Genomic DNA, 15112 nt, shown 5'->3' with positions numbered 1-15112 from the left:
CATTAGCCAATCCGAAGGGTATGCGCACCCACTCATATAGCCCCCAAGGGGTTGTGAATGCCGTAAGGTGCCGATATCCCTCCGCCATGAATCCCTGATGGTAGGCCTTCCCTTGATCCAGAATTGAAAACCATCGGTAGCCTCCCAGTGTGTCAATGAGGTCCTGGATCCGAGGAAGTGGATGTCGGTCTGGGACTGTCTTCTGGTTTAACAACCTGTAGTCTATACACAGTCTCAGCGTGCCATCTTTCTTCCGAACGCACACCACCGGGGCTGCATATGGAGACTTCGACTTGACCACCCAACCTCGAGCTAGTAAGTCCTGAATGTATTCCTTCACCTCCTTATATAGGGGTTTTGGGATGGAGGCATAAGCTCGCTGAACAGGGATGTCATCCTTAAGGTTAATCGTCATCTGTAAGCTTGGGTTGCACCCAATATCATCATGTCCGCGAGCAAACACGTTGGATTCTTCATAAAGCATGTCTTTGACTAATTCCTGCTGTTCTTCTTCCAGATGGCTTACATCGACCGGCGGATGCCACAAGCTGTCTGCCCTGTGGACGTCCTCATGTCCTTGGGAACCTGGTTCTTCCCCATGGCTCACTGGTAAGTCACCTCTGTTTACCAAGTCTTGCTGCTCCGTTTCAATAATGCTTGATATTGGCTGAATACTTCCTAGAGGTGTACGTCGTCTGATAATGACTTCACAAGCAGTAGGATTTCCCAGGGGGATCCTAACATAGGGCCGCCGGATCGTCCCCTCTAATTCCATCAGACCTTCCCCAACATCTAGTTGAGTTAACGATGTACGCTCCTCCCTGGACTCGAACAGTACTACTGGCTCAGAGCATTCCAAGCTAACCGAAACGTCACACTTAATATGAGTCACCTGACCGGGTGGTACGACCACATCTCTTGGGCCGACTGTGACAATAGCCCCAGGGTTCACATGAAGTTGTTCCTGAATGAAGCTCACTATCGCGTTGGCTTGTTCACCTTTGATGTCCAGGGCCATCTTTAGAAGTTCTGCAAAAGCACATAGACCCTGCTCTGTGTTCTTCTTTCCTCTTATTATCTCCTCGACCACATTAAACCCCAGCAATGGCCGCTCTAATGGCATCTTCCCCACGAGGAAAGGCACTTGAATATCCAAGCTTGGATCATCATTCCCGGGCAAGTTCACTGTCAATTCTACCCATCCCTCGAATGGCAATGGTTCTCCATTAACAGCTGAGACATTGAAGTCACCCCCATCGACTATTTCTGACAGTGGTCACAGAGCTTGATCTGGTAGGTATTTACTCTTCCAGTTGCAGTCAATTATACTAACTTGTGCTCCTGTGTCCAGTAGAGCGGTTACTGCGAACCCATGAATGTGGCACTTGAGGGTGGCTTTCTTTCCAATGAGCTGGGCTACTCGGTCACAGGGACTTTGTCTTTGATTTGGCGAATCAGGTGTCCTACCCATCCAAGCTTCTCTTTCCTTAGGCTGGGACTGTGTTTGCTCGGTCACTGTTCGCCCCTCATCAGTGGCCGCTGGTCGTTTCCCGACCACTTTTCCCTTCTTAGACAGCCCACCACACGATGTCCCTCCTCACCACACACAAAGCAATGACTGCAAGAGGTAGCATCCTGGCTACTACATTTGGGACACATTCGTCGACGTTGCCTTCGCTGCAGCTGGGAGTCGATGACTTTGCACTGACCTTCTGTTGTTCTCGCCTTTGCAATTGATTCAACGGTCTTGGTAAGAGCTTCAACTTGTGCACTTAACCGACAAATCGTCTCAGTTTGGCCGTTTTGTCTACTGCAATCTGCGTTTTTACCTCGGCTGGACTCCCATTGGGCGCTGAGGGCATTCGACACTCTCTGCCGTGCAGCTTGTCCCAACCGACGTTGTCTCTAACTTTCATCACTGGCTATCTGGGTTACTTGACGCAGGAGTGCCTCATCTGTCACCAGGCGATTCTTAAGCAGTGGTTTCAATTCAGTGCGTAACTGGTTGTACTTTGCACCCATGCCCTGATAAATTGTCCTCCGAAACACATTTTGAATTGTTTGTTCATCATACTCCAGGTCTGTGACAGTTTGTTTGGACAGAAAAATGAGTTTCTGTTTCAGTACAATCAGTCTATACAGGAATTGTTGAGGAGTTTCATTGTCATTCTGTTTACCGCACATTAACTCCTGGAAGAGCTCAGAGCTACTTCTCTCATTCAGATGCGACTGAAGGAAACTCTTTAATTCTAGGATTGTCAGTCCCTCCTTGTTTACTAACATGTCCTTAAAGTTTCCTGGCTTAATGACTCTCAAGACCCCTCTGATGATGTCATTTTCACTGTGGTTAGCTGCCAGTCCCTCATCTATTTGCTTGGTTACACTGGTGTAACTTATATCAGAAGTGCTGTCACCAATCTGCCCCCCTTGAACTTTGAACTCTCTGTGCTGAAATGGCAGTAGCTGAAGGTCGCGGAGGGAGATCATACTTTCCCTTTTTCCACTGCTGGGCTCACCAGCTACATTCACAGGTAAGCTACCGCTACTTTTGGGAGATTCTGCTTTACTTGTGTTAACATCAATCTTGTATTGTGCTAATTTTCGCCCTAACTCTTCATAGCAGTCTACCAATCGGTTATACTCCATCGGATGTGTCTGGGTGTCAGGGGTGTGTGTAAGTTGTTGTGGTGGTGTAAGTGACACAGTGTCATGCAAAACCGTTTTTACATTCTGTTTCTGGATTATCACATCGACATTGTCTTTTAACAGTAACAATTGAGACAACCCTCCATCTTCTAACTCCAGCAGAAAATCCCCATTCATGTACGCAACAATGTACTCAAAGCAACACTCCTCATCAGTTATATCCAACCTGTGCTTTTCTGGTACTGCAGTTGGCTCCAGACAATCCACCAGGCTGATCAGTTCATCATGGGTGAGTTGATGAAGTCTTTTCTTGATTTCCCAAACTGTTGCTTTTCTCTCGCTCGACGTCATCTTATCGACAATCCAGCTGCTGATGGGTTCACACTTGGCTGGCACCACACTGCACTACTCCTCCTCAGCCAGGAAAGCCTTTCACCACCGTGCTTTGGTTCTCCTGCCGCCGTTGAGCTGCCCTTCGTGGTCCTCACGCTGATCACCCGTCACTCAGCCCTTCTGTGGTTCATTTGAATTGGATCCGCATACCAGCAGGTGGCGCTAGATCCCGGACGAGCCCCCAAAATCTGTAGCATGCCCGCCATCCGACTGGTGTTGCTGCAGTGAATTAATTCTGTTTGGTAAAACAATGAGACAGACAAAGTTGTGCTGTTATCAGCAACGAGTCGCTCTTGTAATGGCGGCTTCTTCTCCGCGACTCAAAGTTACTCAGATAATCTCCAATCAGTACACTGTCTCCCCCTACTGTCCACTGAGTGTATTACTCATCACAAATCCAGCATAATAACAGTAACTGAAACAATATCATAAACATAATAAAATAAATCAAATACATAAAGAAAAATAGAATTATTCCTGTGACTATACATACAGGGTGTCACAGAGGCAAAGTGTAAGCTTACCATAAACAGTGCAATATAAAGCATACTTCACACAATTTATGATCAAAAGTATATGACAAATATGTCACACCCCTGAATGAAATTGATCCCCATGGTGGAGTCGACTTTTGATTCCAACGCCTCGGACTCAAAGAATTGTACTTTGAATCCACTCCCACCACAACAAATAGAAGTAACACAATTTGAGGTATCATTCATACTTTTGTCAAAAAGAGTGCAGGACAAGGTTCACACTGAAGTTTAATTCTTAGAATTAGGGGTTTGTTCAAATCCCCAACCATAGGTACAGTTAGCTTAACAACCACAACTAAATACATTACAATTATGTTTATGCAATATTTGTAATAAACAATAGCAAGTATGTAGATTATAAATAACGTCTAGGTTACTGTTGTAACCCCCGAACGAGACGTTGTGTCGGTAAAGTTCTTTTCCAATCCTATTCTTTCAGGGGGAAGAGACCCCGCAGAGACCACATCCTGCCCAGGCTGGTGAGGTCACATGGGGCAAATACGTCACATGGGCTTACGAGCCACACATGGAGGTGGCGCGGTTGTAGGTCCTACCAGTTGAGGGAGGAGCTCTACAAACACATCAACCGGGGGCAGAGGGAGCTGCCCAAGGGAGACACGTGTCCGCCGAGAGGCGGACCATACCTCGGAAAATACAACAATATTTATTTTATTTATATTCAATATTTATCTTAGAACATTACATTTAATTAAAATATGATTTAAAATATGTAAAAAAGAAAACAATAAAATAAGATACATTTTTAATTTAAATTCAAATAATAAAATACAATTATATTTATGCAGCGTGTGTTATAAACAATTATATACATTTTATATAGTTTTATATATTAAACAATAATAATATAACAACATATTTATTTTATTTTATATATTTAAATAAATGCAGTACCATAAGCCTACAGTAAACACACCTTAAGGAAAATTACCTTTTTATGGTCACAAAGTGTATCTTTTTATTATTTATTGATGGAGCAATAATTTGTGTGAAAAGAGAAAATGATGGAAATGTTGTTTTGATTAAAATTATTATCATTATTATTTTAAAAAAAGGTGGCGAAGTGGCCCCCAGGAGAGTTAAAGTGATACAAAAATATAATATACCTTTTACCCTGGAGGGTCTTTAGCCATGTTGTACTTTATATAATATAAAAATATAAACAATAACATTGTATTATACAAATTATTATTATTATTATTAACATTATGTTATTTGTATATTTATTTTGTAACATTACATTAGATTACAACTAGGGCTGTCGAGATAACGCGTTAATAACACGCCATTAATTATACAAAAAATAAAGCAAAAATTTAAATAATTTACGCATTTAATCGCAGTACCACCTGTATACTCCAGAGGGCAGTAAGTGAAATTTCAGCTGTGTGAGCAACACACAGTTTATACAGTGAAGAAAACAACACAGATACGCATTACTAAGGGTTCAAATGTGAACTAAGGGATCTCAATATGTGTTTAAAGATTGAGTATTAAACTATAACTTGACACAGTGACCTAAACATTTTCTTTTAAAGACGCAACACACCCGCGACACAAGCATGTCTGACGCAGGTCGTATGGTAGGGTGGAAGCTTTGTCCCACTTCCCGCAAGTCATAAGCAGTGTCCCGCATTTCAATTTAGTCTGTATAATTTTTTATCTTTATTATTATTTTGGCATCATTATATTTCATCGTCTTTAATTACAAAATCACTATAAAAAATAGTTAATAAGAAAACACTGAACATGCGCAGTGCAGCCAGAGCGGGAAAACACTGGAAAAAAAAAACTGCAACAGAAAAATGGGCCTATCCGGAGCTCCCGTGAAGAAAAAGTGTCTATGTTCGTATAATAAAGAATTGGAGAAAATATATACATGGTTAAAACCAGTTACAGGTGACCCTAAAAAAGGAGAGTGCAGGGTATGCCACCAAAGTTTCACGGACAGCTCTGCTGAAGCAGTTCAGTGCCCCAAACATGACAGCTCTGATATCTTTGGCTTTGAGCATTCCTGTCACCAACGGGTTCATGGAGAGGGTGTTTACACTGATGCGTGGACAGAGACAAGGAACTGAGCATCTGTGGACCTCATCAAAAGTGAACTCCTGGTGAAAGTGAACACCTACACCTACCAGGAGTTCTACAGTCATAATGAATGAGAAGGCCCTACTCGAAGCAGCCAGATCAGACAAAAAAATGTAATTCAAGATGCACTAAATCCGGTAAGAATGCATTTAATCTTTCTAGTCTTTAATAATGGAATTGATGTGCTTATTTGGAAATGTGCTTTTTAACGATTAGATTATTATTTTCACTTCATTATATTTACATTGAGTAGGTCTGTGCTGTTAAAATTAGTTTGTATTGTAGACCTTATGCCAAACTGAGTGACTTTCACAGCGCCGTCATTAACATTTAACATCACTGCAAAAATACATCTAATATAAAATCAATATTTATTCACCTAGTACAATAATAATAAGTTATCTCTCCCACGTGTCCCGCATTGTCCTGCAAAATCAGGTCTGCTGACCTGCAACAGAGCAATAGCCAGGTGGTCACCCTATGTATACCCCTGGCTTCAGGGACGTACTGGGACTGAAATTCAGCCCGGGACTTTAAGATGGAGAGGCCTTTTACGCGAGTGCCCTTGGTGCACGAGCAGAAGGATGTTTTGCAGTTATTTTAATTCTAATAGTGTTTTTATGGTATAAAGAGAATCAGATTACACTGAAGACCTTCAAGAAATTTTAGAATGACACCTGCCTCTTCAGGTTGTATAAGCAAGTCACCACTGCACTGAACACAACCAGGTCAGCAAAACCTAATCTCGAACACATAAGTCACAGTATAGTTAGTATAACTAACTATACCAGCATGTCATGTGTACAGTCAGTCGGAGTGATAAAATGGTTACAAATACTAACAAATACCCACTCAGATACTCAAAAACCACAATGCAGTCCCATAAAATAGAGATTTGTGTGTGTGTGTGTGTGTGTGTGTGTGTGTGTGTGTGTGTGTGTGTGTGTGTGTGTGTGTGTGTGTGTGTGTCCTCACTTTCAACTCTCACTGGCTCAGTTTCCCCTGTGCTGGACCCTGCCTCTGCTTACTGATTGTACAGCTGAGAAGAACATGAGAAGAACATCAGTAATAAATATGACTAAGAATAATACATTTTCTAATTCAATCTGTGCTTCAGTCAGGTTATTATCTAGTATGTGGAACTATTGGCATTTTATCCTATATGTAAATATGTAACATTGTGCTGTATTTTTCTATTTTGTGTGTGTGTGTCCTTAATAAAGCTTTGATTGATTGATTGATTGATATGCCTAATATGATTGCCTACCCAGCCTTGCACACTGCCCCTCTACCTGTCTGTTTCCTGGTTTCTGCTGCTCCTCCGCCTCCGCCTCCGCCTCCTCCTCCTCTCTCCTCCTCCTCCTCTCTTCTCCTGCTCCTCCTCTTCTCTCTTCCTACATTGGAATTCTACGAAGCCATGTAATAAATGCCTATATATAAATGCAAATATAAACAATTTCAGTGTATAATAAATCACTAATATATCCCTAATCGTGCACCTGTCCTGTCCATGCTGCTGGGTCCTTCCTCATCTGCACCTCCGGCTGCCACAGCACTCTTTCCACTACGGAAAAGGTCTGTTAATTTGGCGCATTTAGCTGCCTCTTGTGCCAAAAAAATTTTCTTTTTAATTCTTATTTTTTCGGCCCCACCCATTTCTTTCTCTTCTTTCCTTCTTTTTGCCATTTTTACCGTTCGTATCTGTTGCATTCACACAAACCCGCCAAACTCGGATTGAAAGTATTGGTCTGGCCCGGTCTGAATCACACACACACAGCGTTCCGCTGCAGTTGAGAGGCCGGTTAGGCCGGTCGCGTATCATAAAAAAAAAAAAAAAAAAACTCATTGACCACAGGCCGGTCTTTGGCCTGAAATGGACCGGCCGTTCGGGATTGTTCCCGGTATTCCCGATGGCCAATCCGCCCCTGCCTGGCTTGTTTCTAAAAAATAAAAAAAATGTCTGTCGCAGGTGTACATTGACGGTCCTTAAACAAGCTCTCATAATGAATCTCCAACTGATTGATAAATTCACTTGTGAAATGGATTGCTGTGAACTGTATGTCAATGATTGACTTATGATCAATAATATGGTAGTAAACAATACATTGTATTCTAAAGCCACTTTTTGTATTGTCTTATCAATAATGAACTCTTCTGCTACAAGAATATAATGCATTTTAATTATCTGAATATTTTTTTATATATATATATATATATATATATATATATATATATATATATATATATATATATATATATATTTTAATATTTAAAGATAACTATGTATAATTATATATTGATATAAATATGTATAATCATTATATATTGAATTATTGTTATATAAAGGGCTTTCTCAGCAAATATTTGTATATGTGATTAATCACGATTAATTAATCAGGACGCCATGTAATTAATTCGATTACATTTTTTTATAGATTGACAGCCCTAAATACAACATTTAAAAATAAACAAATAAAACAAATAATATTCATATTCAGTTTACACAGACACACAGAAACACTGATGTTCAGGTACTTCAGCAGCGGTACCAACCGCAGCAGCACAGCTCACTGTAGTCCCTTTGTATGCGCGACAGTGCCCAACTGCATCATAAACCGCTTGCTCTGACAGCATAATTATGAATGAAAGACGAAAAGTTGGAATTTGACATGAAATGGCTCGCTTGCGCAGCCCGCCACTCCCTAAAACGAACCCGGTGAACTCAAGTAAGCGCGCGAGGAATCCCTGTGCATATTAGGATGGTAATTATCCGGATGCGTTCATGTAGAAAACAGCGTGGGACTGGGAAGGTTGACTTTATTTATTTTTAATGCACGTTTTAATACATTGCCTTGACTGGCACAAAGATAAATACGTGAATGCATTTTGCACAATAATGCATGGGCATGCTTTGATCCATCTAGAGAGAGGAACCTATTGCTGAAAAATGCTGACACCTTGCGCTTGCTTGATGGGGTTAAAAACAACAGCAACAAAAACACCGATTACAGCCGGTGTGATGTGTTTTTCGTGGGTGCATGAGCCTGAAATCTGTGTCTGGTAACAGTTAAAAGCGACGCTGTTTTTGCGCAACGGGGAGAAATCCCAAATAAACAGCACAATCTTGACTGGGAACATCTGAAACGTGATGCTCAAAAGATAGAGTCGTTCTGGAGAGATGGGCACGTTTGCTCAACAACAAGATGTTGCCACTCCTCAGAGCATCATTCTGGCCATCTGACTGGAGTGGCCACACGTATCCAGGCGATTTGTGTTAAATGTTCCTATCTCGTGTAATTTAAGCATGTTTGAGGCAACGCCCCGCGCAAACAACTGCCGCGTTTCTTTGCAGATTTCTGAAGTGAGTCGAGACATCACTCCCGCTGTTGCAGAAAACGTCACATCTTATGAGGACACAGGGGGCGTCAGATTATGCTGACCTTAGCATCTTTGGACCGTTGCAATGGTAAGTTCTATGAAAATAACACCTTAAGGGATTCCCCTTCGCTTAACCTCTAAGGCATACAGCTATTATCCGTTTCTCCAGAAGGCTGCGATACGGGTGGATGTATTCGAGTCCAGCGCAGCAGTTTTGGCGCAGCGGGCGGGTGGAAGACCAGGAACATTGCAGTACCTGTATAATGACTGACTGCTGAAAGAGACCACTGACCCTGGGAACAAGGCGTTTTATTAGTTCTGCTGGTGTCATGTAAACAAGCCGATTGGCACAATCGTTTTGCAAATGATTTCTCTGGAGCTTTGGGGAGGGTTGGTGTTTGCAGGTAAGCTTGCGTAACCTACTGTTTTGTTTATTGCAGTTATACTGGGTGGAGGTGCATGATAGGTCTAAAGAAATCAATGTTTTCTATCAAATAGTTTACAATTAAATAAAATGAATAAACTGCACTGATATGGATGTGATGTGATTTCAAATGTAGGCTACAGTGGGGTCAAAAATTCTGAAACCACTTGTGAAAATGCTTGTAATTGAATACAACACAAATTCTATCACCAACATAATTAGAGTGAAATGTTGAATAGAAAATGTACATGAATTTCAGGATTGCGGTTGTGTTTGATTTGTCCATTGTTTTGCTTAATTGACAGATTAAGACTGGCACCAGCATCAACAGTTTGTGCAAAACTTTATAATCCAAGTTATCCAAGAATGTCAATGTCACAAATATGCTTTTTTGTTTTGGTATGGTTTGTTTACAATGAAAATGTGCTTCATGTGGTTATATCTAAATGAACTGGGTTTATTCAAGTCAAAAATATGACTTAAAATCACTGAATCAACCTAAATGCATTAGGTTACACCCGGAAAATGAATCATAAGGGTTAGATCAGGTTGAAATAGCTTATTAAGTGAACAATGGCAGGTTACAGTGTAGAGACTTAGTGCAGAATCTTAAATATGTCCTATAACATTTCTTTGATTGACTTTTTTTAAATCCTAAAACTTTCTGTTTATCTCCAGGTTTAAATTCGATTTTGAATCCCCCAGATTTTGGTCTCAGACTTGTTGGAACCCACTGCATCAGCAAGCCAACAATATTGTTTTTCTTCAACCTTTCTATTTCAGGCAGTCTTGCTGTCTTGATGCAAATGCATTTAGGTAGGTTTTGGAATATCCAGTTATGATTTAAGTGCACTCAGGCTGTTATCTGATTTACAGTGCATAATTGAATCCTAAGAGGAATGGCACAGTTGTTATGGCAAGTATTGATCTACTTGGCAGATGAATGCAAATACAATGTGTAAAGTTCTTCATGTGATTGATAGATGTTTTTAGATGCCCTGGTTTTGTAGCAGTTCTTATGGTCTTTGTGCAGTGGTTTGATATCTGCTCACTTACATTTGAACAGATTTGATGGTGTTTGAGTAATACATTAGTTCAAAAACTAAATTAATACTTCCAGCATTGTCTTGGAAAAATTAGGGAACTAAATAATCCCCCCAGTACTTCACAGTACAATACATGCATAATAAGGAAGCACAGTGGATTCTAGCAGCATGCATGTTTAAAATAATCCTTGTTTTCCCTAAGTACTCTCTTTCTGTTTATTTCAGCATTTCCTGGATTCTAATGCAAGGGATAGGTGTCAACGAGTGAGGAGAAGCCCCAATAACCCCCCCTGCCCCACAAACTTTTTTAGAGGCAACACCATTGAATCCTGACCACAAATTGCAGGTTGCTTTGATTCACAGCATGACCGTTGCCACGGGTGACCCAGCTGATGAAGCCGCAGCTCTCCCTGGTCAGCCACAGGACACGTATGAGCCGGAACCAGACCATGAGTGCTGCGAAAGAGTGGTCATTAACATCTCTGGCCTGCGCTTTGAGACACAGCTCAAAACACTATCTCAGTTCCCAGAGACATTGCTTGGGGACCCCAAAAAGAGAATGCGCTACTTTGACCCTCTGAGGAATGAGTACTTTTTTGATAGAAACCGCCCAAGTTTTGATGCCATTCTCTACTACTACCAATCAGGTGGCAGGTTGCGAAGGCCTGTCAATGTGACATTGGATATTTTTTCAGAAGAGATACGCTTTTATGAGCTCGGTGAGGAAGCCATCGAGATATTCAGGGAGGATGAGGGATTTATTAAGGAAGAGGAGAAACTTCTGCCAGAAAATGAGTTTCAGAGGCAGGTATGGCTGCTCTTTGAGTACCCTGAAAGTTCAGGTGCAGCCAGGATTATCGCCATCATTTCAGTCATGGTCATTCTCATATCTATAGTCAGTTTTTGCTTGGAGACACTTCCAATTTTTCGAAGTGAGGAAATGGAGAAGCAGAATGCTGACACAAGCATTTCCAACTCAACAATTATCATCACCTCCAACTACTTCACCGACCCATTCTTCATCCTTGAAACCCTTTGCATCATATGGTTCTCCTTCGAGTTCTTGGTACGGTTTTTTGCATGCCCCAGTAAAGCAGGCTTTTTTGTCAATATAATGAACATCATTGACATTGTGGCTATAATACCTTACTTTATCACCTTGGGCACAGAGCTGGCAGAGAAGCCAGAGGATGGTCAACAGGGGCAGCAAGCTATGTCACTTGCCATTTTGAGGGTCATCAGATTAGTACGGGTCTTCAGGATCTTCAAACTTTCCCGGCACTCGAAAGGGCTCCAGATTCTTGGCCAAACACTCAAGGCCAGTATGAGGGAGCTTGGGCTTCTTATCTTCTTTCTCTTCATCGGGGTCATTCTCTTCTCTAGTGCCGTCTACTTTGCAGAAGCAGACGAGGCAGACTCACAGTTTATAAGCATCCCTGATGCCTTTTGGTGGGCAGTGGTCTCAATGACGACAGTAGGGTATGGTGACATGGTTCCAACTACCATCGGAGGCAAAATTGTAGGATCCCTTTGTGCTATCGCTGGAGTGCTGACCATTGCCTTGCCTGTGCCTGTCATAGTCTCAAACTTCAACTACTTCTACCATAGAGAGACAGAGGGTGAGGAGCAGGCCCAGTACCTTAATGTGACCAGTGTCCCCAAGATAGATTCATCAGAAGACCTGAAAAAGAGTCATAGTGGGTCAACCATTAGTAAGTCTGACTACGTGGAAATTCAAGAGGCTGTTAACAACAGCAACGATGACTTTCGAGAAGAGTACATTAAGACCGGCAACTGCACCCTAACCAACACTAACTATGTTAACATCACCAAAATGCTTACAGATGTATAACTGCTTTGAACTACCTTGACTTAAGGTAGCATGAAGAGATTTATGAAGGGGATTCAGCACCCTTGTTTCAAAGGCTTTACATGCCTAATGCAAGAGTTTAGAGAGAGGATAACTTAAATAAGTAATTGTGAGCGAAAGATTAATGATGAAGTCATCATGCCATCGCCATTCCTCTTGCACCTCCCCCAGTTCTGGAAGTCTTGATTTGGTGGGAGGCAATGTCCTGCATCCTTGTGTTCAGTGTCTGCATGGAGTTTGTCTTACGTGTGTGACTGTTCAAGTAGTCGTTCTGCTTGCAAAAGTAGCCAAATCGTAGCCTAACTAATAGATACAAGCGTAGTATAGAGGGACCAATTCCTGACACCCGTTCCCACCCATTCACTGCCAACCTGAGGACAATTTTGAGTCTCTTTTGAGACAAGAGGGTATTTGTATCTGGAAAGACCATTCATTTTGTCACTCTAAATTGATTTGTGGCATTTATAAAATGGATGAGATAACATAATTGTGAAGAATAAACATCAAAGGATATATTTCTCTGTGATTGCACAAATGCTGCCTGTCCTGCCAGCCACAACGTTGTCTCGTATGCGGTACCTAAATAATGTTACATTCCATCTTGTGTAATGTAAAAATACATTGTAGAGCATGTAGAAGTACATGCATGACCAATTTTCGAGGCTTGGAAGGGTGGTTCCAGCCCCCCTTTCTATCTATATGACATTTTTTTCCCTCTTTCGCTGCCAGCATACTAGGATCTCAGTGTGTACCATGTTCGAGTAAACAGACCAAAAAAATGAGTGGAGAAGTTGCCCTCCATTTTATTCTGAAGTCTTCATTCCACTATACTGCATGGCCAGCTGTCCTCCATTCCATAATTTCCTACATTTATTTCTTGTTCCCAGCATTGTAAACGTTATTGGATTCCATGTGTATGAGAAATGTCTTTAGTAAGCAAAGATCACTGATGAGGCGGTTTCAGGAGTGTAAATATGTTACTGTGACATTGCAGCCAACAACAGCAAAACACTAAGTCAGGTCACCAAAGATGAATTTCACTGCCGCTATTTGTTGCATTTTTATGTTGTTTTTACATTTTAGTGCCATTTCATGATGCATCCTGCTCATAATATGATGCTGGAGAATTTGGAAAAATTATGCTTCTTAAAATAGCTTTTTGTAAAAGATATTCTATTCTACTACTTTTGTGGTGCATGTCTGGTACACATTCCTTGTAGCATGCATGTAGTAAGAATGATACTTACACACAAAACTAGTAATAAGTATTCATATCTTTATTAACATAACTATTTTTCTCTGTGAGACTACCAGTATGTGCAATATTATATATGCTTGTTTTTTTTTTAAGTTTGCAATATTTTGCATATAGTTTTTAATGTAATAGCCCACTTTCAGGGTTTAATACCATGAAGGTTGTTCATGTCTTTGTGTGGTTAGTAATCTAGGGTTGGAGAGTGAAATGGACCAATTAAAACGAGCTGTTCCAAACACCACTTTTGGATATGGGGAAGATCTAAATTGAAATTATAATACCAGTTTTAATCCTTATCTAGGGTTTGCTTTCTTTTTCCCCAATACAATGTTACTGTGTTGGTATATTATGGCCGTGTAATGCCAAAGTGCTGGTTTCTTGAGTATTCTTGAGACATTTGTGCTTGATGTTATAGACAGATTAAATCAAAATGTTTGGATTTGTGGCTTTTAGTCCATGTCTGTCAGCTAGGAGGCCATATACTATATGCTAGCTAGTGTAACCCTTAAAATTAACAAGTATAAACTTTTAGCAAATATATGCATTTAAATTATACAGTCTTTAATTTTTTTCTGTGAAATTATTGACCAAAATTATTGATCACATTATTTTCTTTAGAATGATAATGTCTCCACCCCCAATAACCACCTGCCACCGTATAGGCAATAGCAAGTAGCAAATAATGGTTGGGCAGTGTGTCTTAATTTAAACGCTATTGGCTATTGTCTGAAATGTCAAGACCTTCGACATGTTAATTGTATGGCTTTACTGCTATGTAATCAATGCTTTACTAATACTGGTAACACTTTAAGGTTATATTTGTTTGTTAACAACATTAGTTAACAAGAACCATACTTTTACAGCATTTATTAATCTTGATGAATGTTAATTTCAACAAATACTAATACATTTTTAAAAGTAAACATTTAATATGTTAACATTAGTTTATGCATGATGAACTAACAATGGACAATGGATTTATATAAATTAATGTTCACCAAGATTAATAAATGCTGTAAAAATATATTGTTCTTTTTTGATATATGCGATAAATTGTGATTAATTCAATTAGTAAATCACATGTAATGTATTCAATTTGATTACAAACTTTAATCATTTGACAGCTCAAGTTTATTCATATAGGATATAGCTTAACAAAGGAAAGAAAATAACTTTTGTCGAACCATTTTATGGGGTCTTTTAAGTTAAGTTTAAACCTGTTTTTGAAATTCAAGTGGTTTTCTCCTTTGGATTCTTCTCCTTTAGTTATTAGAGGTCGACCGATAGTGGATTTTGACAGTACCGATAACTAAGGTGGTGGAAAAGGTTGATAACTGGTTAATCAGCAATAGATTTAAATTACATTTACATAATGTCCAAAAAGATTCTTTCTTTATTTTTACAGGCAAAGACATAGAGGCTTCAAGAGTCCAAAATGAAAAAATTCCAGACTAAGTT

The 15112-nt window shown here is 40.3% G+C and overlaps 1 protein-coding gene across 2 annotated transcripts; it reads left to right on the top strand.

The window, feature by feature from the left end:
• The first annotated feature begins 9347 nt into the window (after positions 1–9347).
• Positions 9348–12381, top strand: LOC127618460 (potassium voltage-gated channel subfamily A member 2-like). 2 transcript variants are annotated; one of them, XM_052090914.1, is made up of 3 exons: positions 9348–9463; positions 10162–10299; positions 10755–12381. In XM_052090914.1, the coding sequence occupies exon 3, from the start codon at positions 10894–10896 to the stop codon at positions 12379–12381; it is 1488 nt and encodes a 495-aa protein (XP_051946874.1). In that variant the 5' UTR covers positions 9348–9463; positions 10162–10299; positions 10755–10893. The 2 variants fall into 2 exon arrangements, with proteins under 2 accessions (XP_051946874.1, XP_051946876.1); XM_052090916.1 differs by lacking the exon at positions 10162–10299 and having other exon boundaries at positions 9375–9463.
• The last annotated feature ends 2731 nt before the right edge of the window (positions 12382–15112 follow it).

Source organism: Xyrauchen texanus, chromosome 25 (genome assembly GCF_025860055.1).
Source record: "Xyrauchen texanus isolate HMW12.3.18 chromosome 25, RBS_HiC_50CHRs, whole genome shotgun sequence".
Classification (NCBI taxonomy): domain Eukaryota; kingdom Metazoa; phylum Chordata; class Actinopteri; order Cypriniformes; family Catostomidae; genus Xyrauchen; species Xyrauchen texanus.
The sequence above is the reverse complement of the archived record's forward strand: the minus strand, read 5'-3'. Positions and strand labels throughout refer to the sequence as shown.

Excerpts from the sequence above, each read along its gene's own strand:
- LOC127618460 (XM_052090914.1), top strand. The coding sequence starts at position 10,894 with ATGACCGTTGCCACGGGTGACCCAGCTGATGAAGCCGCAGCTCTCCCT.